This window comes from Penicillium psychrofluorescens (genome assembly GCF_964197705.1).
Source record: "Penicillium psychrofluorescens genome assembly, chromosome: 3".
Lineage (NCBI taxonomy): Eukaryota > Fungi > Ascomycota > Eurotiomycetes > Eurotiales > Aspergillaceae > Penicillium > Penicillium psychrofluorescens.
In genome coordinates this window covers 4,367,894-4,380,524 of record NC_133441.1, presented here as the reverse complement: position 1 = coordinate 4,380,524, position 12,631 = coordinate 4,367,894, and the positions used below count along the sequence as shown (strand labels likewise).

The 12,631-nt window shown below is 48.8% G+C and overlaps 2 protein-coding genes across 2 annotated transcripts; both read left to right on the top strand.

Annotated features, from left to right (window-relative positions):
* Positions 1-3,840: 3,840 nt before the first annotated feature.
* On the top strand, positions 3,841-4,746 carry PFLUO_LOCUS5787 (uncharacterized protein; the record flags this gene model as incomplete). Its single annotated transcript, XM_073783265.1, has 1 exon — positions 3,841-4,746. One exon carries the CDS (start codon positions 3,841-3,843, stop codon positions 4,744-4,746), a length of 906 nt encoding a protein of 301 aa, XP_073639838.1.
* Positions 4,747-5,272: 526 nt separating this feature from the next.
* PFLUO_LOCUS5786 (uncharacterized protein) lies at positions 5,273-6,908 on the top strand (the record flags this gene model as incomplete). Its single annotated transcript, XM_073783264.1, has 2 exons — positions 5,273-5,520; positions 5,573-6,908. 2 exons carry the CDS (start codon positions 5,273-5,275, stop codon positions 6,906-6,908), a joined length of 1,584 nt encoding a protein of 527 aa, XP_073639837.1.
* Positions 6,909-12,631: the final 5,723 nt, after the last annotated feature.

Below are 12,631 nucleotides of genomic sequence, written 5' to 3'. Positions count from 1 at the left end.
ACGCAAATCCTACTCCTCAAAAAGAATCCCGAAATATCGCTGCGAGAGATGAATCGACAGATGAACATCTGTTTGAAACAAGGATTGGAGGCGATGACCCTGATGGATGCAGAGCGCTATTTCACCAGTTTCCTATTATGGCCATTGGCTATACTGGGATCGATTGCGGTGTCTTCAAACGAGTACCAAATGGTGCAGGATCTCCTCTCTCTACTAATCAACTCCCGGCCAGGGGGGCAAGCGACCTGGGTACAGAGACGGCTGCAGACAATTTGGACTACGACATGCAGTCCTCACAGTGAAAACAGAGAGGAGCAAAAGCTTCAAGGTCTACAGTTGTTATTAGACGGAGACTGAACATTCACAGTGGACATATATAGGGTACCGAATTGTTCCTCTCTGTTGACAGATCATTGGGCGTTGGGAGAGCTCTCCACCACCTTTGTAGCCCTGACAACTGGTCCCTCTTGAGCTCGTGCCCAGTGCCTAGTGGACTGGGCGCTGAAGTGATATGCGCGACTATAATTATGTGACCATGTTTAGCCATCTGCTAAAATTAAAATGTACCCTGTCAGTCCCAGTCAGAAAACAGCAAATTGGCATTTGGTTTCAGTTGGCGCGAGGATAAGAATCGGGGCGGCTTCGTGTTTCGGAGCGACGATCTTAGTCTGCTTTACTTGGCAATTCCGCCTATCGTCGACTACACAACTACACTACCCGCCCGTGGCTGCATAAAAAATTGGCGCCTATGCAACACAGCCGCCCGAGGTTCATTGAGCGGCCTGGAACCTGGCGTACACTTATTAGCCAGGGCCATAAATGCAGGCTCTCTTCCCCATGGCTCCTTGTGCTCAGAATTTAATTTTCTCTATCTCATTTCCTTAAGAAAAAGTCTCTATTGATCCTCAAATGGTCGGGTGGACGAAGCCTATTTTGACAGTTATCAGGGTCTCCCACCATGTCCACTCAATGCTACGACACTCCTATGGTCCTCGGACGGGAGCCCGACAACTGGTCCCAATTCGCAAAAGAAGACACCAACGCCCAAACTACTGAAAAGAGCGATGATACCACCCGCCATAGCAGTCGGCCCCTTTGGACACCCTTCTTCTTGCGCCGTCCAGTTATTGTGGCGTTTCTCATTGCCTTCTTTGCCATCTTGTGCTCGCTTGTGGCCTTGTTTGTCTACTCTGTGCGTCAGCATAGTAGCTTAGGGATAAAAACTGCTGCAGGCTCAAAATACTATTATTTGTGGACATACGGTCCAACTGCAGGTATGTCCAGCTCCGATGATTCCATCGTATATGCAGTTAGTCTAACTGATGTCCCACAGTGTTCACGATCCTGGCTGCGGGTTGGACGCAGGTAGAGTATCGCGCCATGCAATTGATGCCATGGGTTTTAATGTCCCGCGGGCCGACGCTCGCCTCAGAAAGCATTTTCCTCGACTATCTCTCCAATTGGAATGTTGAGTCGTTGTTCAGATCTGTTAAACAAAAACATTATCTGGTTTCTCTGAGTATTGTGGGCTCGCTGCTGCTGAACGCAGTGACTGTGTTCTCCACCAGCCTATTCGAGCTTACTGCTGTCCCAATAACACGAGCAACAAATCTCACTGTGACCCACGAATTCAACTCGTCGAGCTGGAATCCTATTTACAACGACGGCCGACCAGTTGCAGCCTGTCTGGGATTTATCAAGCAAAATATGAGCCGGCCAATTGGCATTCACGGCTCTTTCGTGTATCCGCCTTTCCAAAATTCCGATCTTCCTGTCGGCAACTATACCATAGCTGCGAACCACAAATACCAAGCTGACCTACATGTTTTTGAGCCGAGCCTTGAATGCTCGTCTGTGACAGTCAAGTGGAATCCCAAGCAGCCTATTGGCTCGCTCACTACCTTTATCTCCGAAGATGGATGTTCAGTAACCACCTATGATACATACAGTGGCATTGTGTCCTTTGTTGCCGGATGTGGAGGTCAGGTTCTTACAGGCTACTGGGACAAAGCAGCGAATGTTTCCTGGAATATTGACTGGCGCTTATGGGTAGTATTTGCTCATAATAAAGTGGAGCCTGACCAAACTCAGAAGGGACGGACAAGAAAGGGTCTAAAAGCTATCATGTGCAAACCGGGCTATAGTTTGTCTCGAGGCTCTGTCACAATTTGGCGAAGCTCCGGGCAAAGCGCCATATCCACCTCCATACAGCCACAGAACCTGACCACGACGAACGCCATCTCGAATGTGACAGGCGGAAAGCTGATTTATGCAGCTTCTCAGTCCCTCTTGATTGGTTCACCAAAGGACAATACGTATCTTTATACTGCTCGCTATACGACTGATCAATTGTGGGATTCCATTGATCTCTTTATGGCGGCAGTCAAGGATCCATGGAACTGCCTTATGCGGATGATCGCCAAAGACTCACTACTAGTTACTAATACGCACGAGATTGAAGGCACTGAACAAGTGATTGAGCAAAGACTGTTTGTCCGCCCTCTCTCATTCTGGTCGATGGCCATTCTGATGGGATTTCTCATCGCGGGTACAGCTCTTCTGCTATATTTCTATGTCCCCGTTTCCGTATGCCCACGAGACACTGGTTCGATCGGAGGACTAGCCACCGTTTTTGCAAGGAGTCCAGAGTTTATGTTCACATTTCAGAACTTTCAGTTCGAGTCAAATTCACGAGCAGCGATTTCAGCTTTGCAACAGACTCGGTATATTTCGCAAACAACGAATACCGGAAACTTTAGGATTCGTCCGCTTAATGATGCGGCTATTTTGTCAAAGGCCAAATTTTCCGAGACTTCTGAACTGGTCTGGTGGAGTCCACTTTCGTCACGTTGGGTTATTCGGCTTCCCCTTATCATTATTCCACTCGTGGTAATTGTTGCGCTGGAAGTCATCTACCACATTTCCGAGAGCTCCCACGGAATTAAACCAGTTGGAAATGAGTCACCATATGTTCACTATGCCTGGGCCTACTTTCCCGCAATCATAATGTTCGCCATCCGTTGTTTATTTCAGTCCCTTGAGTTTGGAGTGCGAGTTTTTCAACCATATTCTCTTCTGCGACAGAGATCGGCTCCATCAGAGACGAGCATTTTTGAAAATCAGCTCCGCAAAATCTCCATTTACGCTGTCTATGACACTCTTCGCAAAAGACAATGGGCCATGGCAACAGCAAGCCTTTCGTTACTATTTGGGGCAGTTACACCTATTGTTGTCTCTGGTCTCTACACCACCAATGACTCCATGCTGGCTTCTCCCTGTAATCTCACCCAGGTGACAAGGTGGAACCTTGGAGACCCTTTGAACAGCGAAACATCATACTGGACTCGTGATACCCGTGACTCCTGGGCGGCCCCTATCGCAGGCATGGTTATTCAATCAAACCTTTCCTACCCCCAATGGACCTACAAAAATCTTGCTTTCCCTCGGTTTAATATCGCGAATACCCATGATATCCCTTCGCATGGGGTTGTCCAAGCCCGTCTGCCAGCTTTGCGTGCCCGGCTCAACTGTCAAGAGCTCAAGAACAGCAGCTGCACATGGCGAGATCTCGTATCCATGAACGCATTAACAACGTACCGTGAGATTTGGGATTGCGATCCAACCCCCGAATGTGGCAATGACGTTATGTCCGCTTCGTGTGCGCCCCCAAACGAAGCCAACCCTGCACCGAGAGGATATGGCCTCTCTTCAGGGATCGGTTATGATTATCCTGGGCTCCCATCGTATTGTCCAAGTCATCGCATGTTATGGAGCAAATGCTATCGAGACCCCAGATACAATACCTCCGCGAACCACCATGTGATAGACTGCAATGCGACAATGGAACAAGTTGATGTTGACGTCCGGCTGCAGATGTCGTCTTTCTTCTTCGATCCAGACTTTGAGCCTACAGTGGTAAAGGGATCAGCCCGGCCGATTACTACTGCGAAGAACTTGTTTGTTGGTTTTGGAGATATGTTTAACTTCTTGATTGATGTGTTGCCTTTAGGAGGCCAATCTCCAGACAACACTGGTGATTCTGCAATGACACAAGCTTTAATATACGGAATTCACGGAGTCCCTGCGGAGGAGCTCAGTGATCCATCGAGGCTCATATCCCGTGTCAACGAGGTCTTCGGTATTGTCACGGCGCAGACTTTGAACAGCTACGGTCACGAATCATTTGACAAGCCCCTCAATCGATCATGGGTGATGTCACCCATGACTTCGAAAGCACCAGTTTACGAGGCGGTGTTCCATCATGGGCGGGACTATCTTGTTCAAAATGAGCTCTCAATGCGCATTCTTGAAGGACTCATGGGGGCTATGGTCCTATGTGCTGCGGTTTCTCTGGCATTCATGCAGACGAAACGAATTTTGCCTACCAATCCATGTAGTATCGCAGGCGTTGCGAGCTTGCTATACGGGTCTCGGATGCTGGGGATTGAGTTCATACCTACAGAAGCGGAATGGTGTGACGACGACGAGCTGAAAAGGCGGGGGGTGTTTGATGGGTGGACCTTCTCGATGGGTTGGTGGACGACAGCAGGGAAAGCGTTAGATGAAAGTAAGCCTTGTGCGGCGGATACGCTGACCAAAGCCTCGAGTCTTGTTAGCTGGACTAGCAGTGGTGATACGGAAGGTGATATCGAGGCTCATGCTGATGCTGAGCGAATCACGCGGAAGGGAAGAAGGTTCCGCATTGATATTGATTGCAACGAAAACGGACAGCTTCTAGGCGGATAAAAAGTTATGTAGCTTTACTAGACGCAGGATAATTTGAATATTTTACGCCGTCGGCTCCTTCAATTTATATAGACCGAAGACATGTCCCGACCATCCGGGAGAAACAAAAGCGCCCGGCTGCGGTCAAACAACTAATCCCACCTCTTGCGTAATAAGATACTGGTTAGTGACAAACAGAAATATCTCATCTCCACATTTACTATTGGGATTTTCGGGTGGAGCAGCCCCGAGCCAAGCAGCGGCCGCCGATAGCTTTCTGTTTCGGCAGCCCGAACCACTGAACCAATGCCGACCCGGTGGCAAGCTCTAGCCGTCTCGGTAATGCTGGGGGGCAATTATGGAGAAGAATGTTCTCCGTGGGATGAAGGCTCCAATTCTTTTTCGCTACCCACACACTTTTCTCTCATTATTATCGCTCCTCTTCGTTTTCCTTTTCTTTTTCTGTGTCCCCCTCACATAATCTACGACTTCCCTAGGGCTCTTTTTCTCTAGTTGTTCCAGCCAGCAGCACTAGATGGAAGCCATGATGTCACCGGCGGAGGAGCTCCGGACTGGCGAAATACAGGACGCTGAGAAAGTCAGCGACTCCTGTCGAGAGAACTCCACACTGGCGCTGTCGGAGGAACAGGCCATCGCTACGGCACGCAGCAAACCCAACGATGCGTTACCCATCCTCATCAAATATGCCGTTGACGACCGTGACAACCCCCGCAATTGGCCGAAATGGAGGAAGTGGTATATAACATGCCTCGTCAGTATGCTTAATGTGTTCACGTATGTGCTCCAGCCTCCTTGCATGGGTTTCATGAACTAACCCGTTATACAGGACCTGGTGCGCGGGAGGTATCTCCTCCGGTGCGATGGGAATACAGAAGGAATTCGGGGTCTCTTCGGAGGTCACGACGTTATGCCTGTCTCTGTACGTGCTGGGCTATGCCATTGGCCCGGTACTCCTCGCTCCGCTCTCGGAGTATTTTGGGCGCCAGCCGGTCTACGTTGTGTCATGGTTCTGCCTGTTCATCTTCCAGCTCCCAATCGCTTTGGCTCCTAACATCGGCACCATTCTCGTGTGTCGGTTCATCGCCGGCTGTGCCGGGGGTGCACCTTTGACCAATACTGGTGGAAGTATCAGCGACTTATGGGAGAGAAATGAGAGTGGTGGGCCCATGGCCGTGTATGGGCTGAGTTCCACGTTTGGTCCACCGATGGCACTAGTGGTCACTGGCTACATTGGACTCAATGCTGGTTGGCGGATGATTTTTTGGGTTCTCATGGCAATGACGGGGGGCATTTGGATCTTGCTGGTCCTCACTGTGCCAGAGACGCGACACTCGATCATTTTACAGAAGAAGGCCCGACGGGCCCGCAAGCAAATGCAAAAGGAAAATTTGCGATCCGCTGAATCTACTACGGATATGCATGCGAGCGAAAATAAGGGCCTGAACGAGCTATTTGCCATCACTCTCACACGACCGTTCCGCTTCCTTTTCTCGGAGCCTATCACAACCTTCTCGGCCATATACAACGGTTTCCTATACGGCCTCGTATATCTGTTCAACGAGGCTATCCCTTTAGTTTTTGGACCTCCCAAGGGGCATCCCTTTAACTCGGGTCAGCAGGGTCTCGTTTTTCTGGGCCTTGCCATTGGCCCTTTGATCGCCTTCTGCTTCTACCCGCTTCAGGAGCGATATTATCTCCGTCGCGTCAGTGAAAACGACGGGAAAGGTGTTCCTGAAGCTCGGATGTGGATGGCCCGTGGAGGCGCTATCCTCATTCCAATCAGTCTTTTCTGGTTTGGTTGGACTAGCTTTCGCTCCGTTCACTGGATTGTGCCTATTATCGCGTCGTCACTATTTGGTGCCGGGATCTATATTGTTATTCTGAGTATTCTGAACTATGTCGTTGACAGCTACCAGACATACTCTGCCTCTGCGCTGGCTGGTGTGATCCTAGTTCGCAATATTGTCGGCGCCGGTTTTCCCTTGTTTGCTACGCAGATGTACGAGAAGCTGGATTACGAGTGGGCATCTAGTCTGCTCGGATTTATTTCTATCCTGTTGGTTCCGATTCCATTCCTCTTCTTCTATAAAGGCAAGGCTATCCGACTGCGGAGTCCGTGGGCACGGGAGCATTTTGACCAGAATGAAGACAATCCGCATTAAATAGCAGCCTCGGATGGGAGACTATTCGCAATCAAGTCATACTGGACTGTGAAGAGGAGAACTGATTTATTGAATACCACATAATATGAAATTATGATACTATTTGTCTAGGAGCTTGAAATGTAGGTGGCCTGCAAGCGGGCTTGCAAATGCTCACCAGCTGTCAGTCGATATTTGTCAAGATGGAGATTACGAACACCGCCACCATGGCCGACAACTACATGTTGATCCTTTTCTTTCTTCTGATCTCTGTAAGCGGCCACAATTTTGCTGGGTACCGGTACAAGTTCTGTGCTGCTGACCGGCTGGCAGAAGAACGCGATGCTATAGCGATCTTGTGGTTTGTCGTTCTGGCCGCTCTTCTCATCTGGAGGAAAGACAACCCGATGAACCGTTGACTTTAAAAGTCCATCCGTCCAATAACTCAGCATGTCCCCAATGTTAACAAGGATTGGTGGGAAAGGAAAATCGGTTCTCCCATCGGGATACACTGGGACTGGCGCCCATTCGTTTGCTGGGGTGAGAATTTCCAACCCCGGCTGGCCAGGGCACTGGAAAAGCAGTGTCACACTACCGTAGTCTGAATGCGCTCCTGCTCGGATGTCCTTGTCTGGTTGGTAAGAGGAAACCGCCGCTGGGTAATAGAGCAATCGCATTGAATTGCCAGTAGGGCCTTTTGCTGGATCATGCCTAGAAGTGAAAAAGTCTCCTTGCATCTGAATCTCGTTTCCAGTTAGTCTAGTTCCCCGAATAACCCAGTGCAGGGCTTACCTCAAGACCAAGTGCCAGAAGCCTGAGGATCTGGCCGCAGATTCGATTGCAGAGATCTGTGAAATGCGCGATATGCGCCTCGTTGGTTACCAGACATTGAGGTAATTGTTGCTGGGCTTTCCCATCTTTAAATTCCCCTATATTCATCGCCCTGGTGAATAAAATGGAATATCAGCGGATGCTACTGGTCATCAAATATAAGTTAGACTGACTCCTTAAAATCTCCACGCTATATGCATTGGTCAGATTTAAAGTCAGAGTAGCAATGCCGATTTTCGAGAACCTACCTCATGGCGCTCAGGGTCGAGCGTCTCGACATGCATTCCGATCCATCCTCGATTCTAATCATGGCCAGTTCACGTTAGCAGTGTTGTGAAGAATGTCGTGGAAAGCAATCGGAATAGCTCTCACGTTTGGCCCCCTGCGATAGAGAGACTTCTCTTCAACTGGAAGTTTGAAAAACTCCTTGCACTGAATTTATGTTAGTGTCAGATTCTAGTTTGAGGAATATGAGTAAAAATAAACACAGTCGACTATATGACGATATTCATGTCACGGCAAGAGTTCAAGCCAAGGGATGTTTAGCTGAGGGGAGGTGAAAACTGCAAGTTTTCCAGACATACTAGAGCGAAGGCCTGCTCAACATCGGCGTTTGTAAGGGCCGTAGCTCTACTGTCGATGTAAAAAAAGCCATACTTGATTGTGGCATCAAGTATTGCTTTTCCCGCCCCAGGATCATCGGACTGTGAGATGTCGATCAAAGGCAGCTCAATAGGATCTGTCACAGAATTGACTGTCATGTTGATTTCTGTCAAGAACCGAGAACTTGTTGGTCAAAAGACTAGACCGATACGCACACAGCCAACGGATATGCCACAAAGCCGTCGGAATATTTCGCACGACGGAGGGCTCGGAGAGAGATTATGAATTGGTCTAAATACCTCGATGGAAGGACAGCGGATCACGCCGCAGACCGACTTTGACACCTCTCCCCAGTTGGGAGAGCGTTTATTAAAATACTCCGCAGAGATAAACGATCTCTAGAGATAGCGCTATGAGTCAAATGATCGATTTGCACGAAGCATTGCTGGTGCTTCGATTGAGTTCCTTCCGCCCAGACTTCGCTTGATCGGCAATTGCTGGGTCTCGGCGGCCTCCGCTCCAATCATTGCTAACCCCCGCATCCGTCGCGGGAATCCGCGTTTCCCGTCACGCCGGCTTGTGGAATCCCGGCTGTACCAGACCAAAGGAGCATAGCTCCAAGGCTTGATGACGATATGACATGGAAGGACTTACTGGATCGGTGGGTACTTTTATGCGCGATGCACTTTATGCGGCATTTGACCCGCCCGCCATCCCGGACGCGGGGTCCGGACTAGGGGCCAGGTTCACATAGTCTAATTATTATTATCGTGACAAGGCGGAACTCAGCACCTGGAACGCCACATATCCCCGGACTTGAAGCCAGCATGGCTTGTGGATCGGAGTCCCCCGTGGGTCCGGTAGGTTACATGTGATTTGAGGCGATATTAAAGACAGCGCTTGCTCCTTGGTTTTAAAAACTGCGACGATCCGAACAGTATCTCCACGGTGATTATGGATCATATATTGAACAAAGATGTAGAGAAGCAGCCTGCAGGGGGGAATTCATTGCTCGAGGACGAGGCGGGCGCGGTGCCAGCGTCGAGCTTTGAATTCGGCAATTCAACATATGCGAAACTTCAACGGTTGGGCGCGAAATTCAAGGTCGAGCTGCGAGGCATTGAGCGTGTCCCCGAGGATGAGAGAACAGACAGTTCTTACTGGAACATTGGGTCTATGGTGCTTCCTTCCCACTCCAGCCATTTTCCGATGACTTTCGTTCTAATAATTTCGATCTAGTGGCTCGCCGCAAATATGGTTGTTCCATCGTTCACCATTGGAGTTTTAGCCAAGCCGGTGTTCAATGTCAACTTTGTGGATGGCACGCTTATCATTATATTTTTCAACCTGATTGCCGTCATGACGGTATGCTTCTTTTCCACATTCGGAGCGGCCTTTGGGCTACGGCAAATGGTCCTGTCGAGGTTTTGGTTCGGCTGGTGGGGTGTGAAGCTGAGTAGGTTTTATGAATGATCAACTTCAGAATACAACTAATATTTTTCTAAATGCAGTTGCGCTATTCAATGTGTTGGCCTGTATCGGCTGGGCCGCTGCCAACATCATTGTGGGGGCACAAATAATCAACGCCGTGAATCCGGACGTTCCAGGCTTTGCCGGCATCTTGATTATCGCTTTCTGTACACTATTAATTGTCTTCTTTGGATACAAAGTGGTACACGCATACGAATTTTGGAGCTGGATTCCCACATTTATCGTTTTCCTTGTGGTTATCGGTGTGTTCGCTCATTCTGGGGACTTCATGAACATTCCAATGGAAAGCGGGCTCGCAGAACTGGGACAAGTACTTTCTTATGGGTCTACTGTGTTTGGGTTTGGCACTGGCTATACCAGCTATGCGGCAGACTACACAGTATATCAACCAAGCAATCGCCCGCGTCGCAAAGTCTTTCTCGCAACGTGGCTAGGGATTTATCCGACGCTTCTCTTCACCGAGCTGCTGGGCCTGGCCCTTGTCACAAGCACAGGGCAGAACAATGGTCACAATCTATATCAACAAGGCTATGATGAATCGGGAGTTGGGGGCCTATTGGGTGCTCTTCTTTTCCCCAGGCTGGGCGGATTTGGCAAGTTTTGCGGCGTTATACTTGCCCTATCGATTGTTGCAAACAACTGCCCAAATATCTACTCCGTGTCTCTTACCCTCATGGTGATGGGACGGTGGACTCGCCATGTCCCCCGTTTCGTCTGGACAGTAGTTGCGACCGGTGTTTACATCGCCATTGCCATACCCGGCTATAGCCACTTCGAAGCTGTCCTAGAAAACTTCATGAATTTTATCGGATATTGGCTTGCCATATATGAAGGTGTTGCGCTCACTGAGCACTTTGTGTTTCGGCGAGGCTTTTCGGGCTACCATCCAGAGGACTATGATCAGCGTGAAAAGTTGCCACCGGGCATTGCAGCTCTCCTTGCTTTCTGCTGTGGAATTGTCGGGATGGTATGTGGAATGAGTCAAACCTGGTATGTTGGCCCGATAGCCAAAACAGCAGGCTCGACCTCTAGAGGAGGTGACGTTGGCTTCGAGCTGGGATTTGCCTTTGCAGCATTTTCTTATGTGATCCTCCGCACAATCGAGTTGCGGATTTTTAAACGCTGAATATAGTCAAAGTTAGAAGGCACCATTCGCATTTTTGTACCACAATAGTTCAATGAATACCTATTGGGATCTTCGGCTTTTCGAAGTCAGTCCTGCGCATGCAGCTGATCTCGCTGTTTGAGGTCGACACGAAGAGGTTGATGATGAAGCCAGTGTGAGATGCGCATATATAAGGCATGGATACAATTGATTGACTCTCGCCTATTGAGTATATAAGGCTATTCTGCCTCCTGTGCTTTATCCTTACTGCTGTTTTAGGGGGTAGTTTTATACCAATTTATACGTTTCAAATTAAACCTATAGAAGGTCAAAACAGACAGGAATCACCAAAATACGACCACAATCTGGATGAAAATTGTGTTGAAACCATTACCGCCACACTAGCTAGTTTTGCTGAGGAAAGCCTCGTTCCAAAAGACGATTTCCAAACTGCAAAAAGTAATAGTCTGCATACACAAGACCGGTGTTGTTGGAGCGGTCTAGAGCATATTCATTGTTATCAATCGTTGCATTCATCAAGATTGAGTCCCAATGTCCTGCGGGAACGGTGATATTCCCACCCGATCCATCGGTCAAGTTAGCGGCATCACGTGAGAGTGACAATTCAATGGTTTCTTTCACAATCCTCATCGCATTCTCCAGATACGGCGAATGCCCCTGGAGTGTCTCATGGAGCAGTAGGAGACCATTTGCAACCACGAGGCCAGCTGAGGTGTCGCGAGGAGGAAGGACCCCGTTGACGGTGGGAGCATCAAAGTCCCACAGAGGAACATACGGATGCGTATGAGCAGATCTGGATAGCTGCGTAACAAAGTAATCTGCAAGTCCTCTGGCCGTCTGAAGAAAGGATGCATCTTTTGTCCATCGATATGTTTGCGTATAGCCAAGAATCCCCCACGCCTGACCTCTATTTAAGAGTCAGCCCTGAAGGATTCATATATAATAAAGAAGCCAGAAACCCATACCTAGTCCATGTTGACCAATCTTTATATCCTTGGACAGTCTCTTGAAATATGATTTTGTTGGTTTGGGGATCAATATCACAACAATGAAATGTCGAGTAATCTTTTCTAACAATATCCTGTTGAACCGTTTGTGCATGTGCTGTTGCGATATCAATCAAAGTCTGGTTCGCAGTATAGTTTCCTATGTAAAACAGCAGGTCCATGTCTGTAGGGTCAGATCCTAATTACCCAGCTTAGTATTTGGTACATGATGGAGGACTCACTACACATGCTATCAATGATAATTAAAAAATTGGTCTCCTGATCAGTAATGTTTTGTCGCTTAGTGACAAGGGTATCCCAACTGCGCACAGCGTTGACTCTCTTATCAAAACGGGTAGCTAGGCTGTGAGCCGCTGTAATGAGGAAGTCCAGACTTTCTCGGTTTCCTGTCAATTCCCAGTCCTTTTGGAGAGCTGGCATCAGCATAAATCCCAAGTCGTGGGTGTCGGTTCGAAATGCTTCACGGTGCAGGGGATTGCCCCAGTGACGGGATAGATTGAGGAGTTGCGCGTGTACCGTTGATGGATCAAGGCCATTCGCATTCAGATGACTTGGGAACTTGATGCTTCGTTCCAACAGCTCATACAAGGACCCTGGGAAGAAGCCGCTGGTCCATGAAGAGATATCACTAAGAACATACTGCCCAACATTAGATCCAGTGCTAGGTACATAGTTCGGAAAATTGG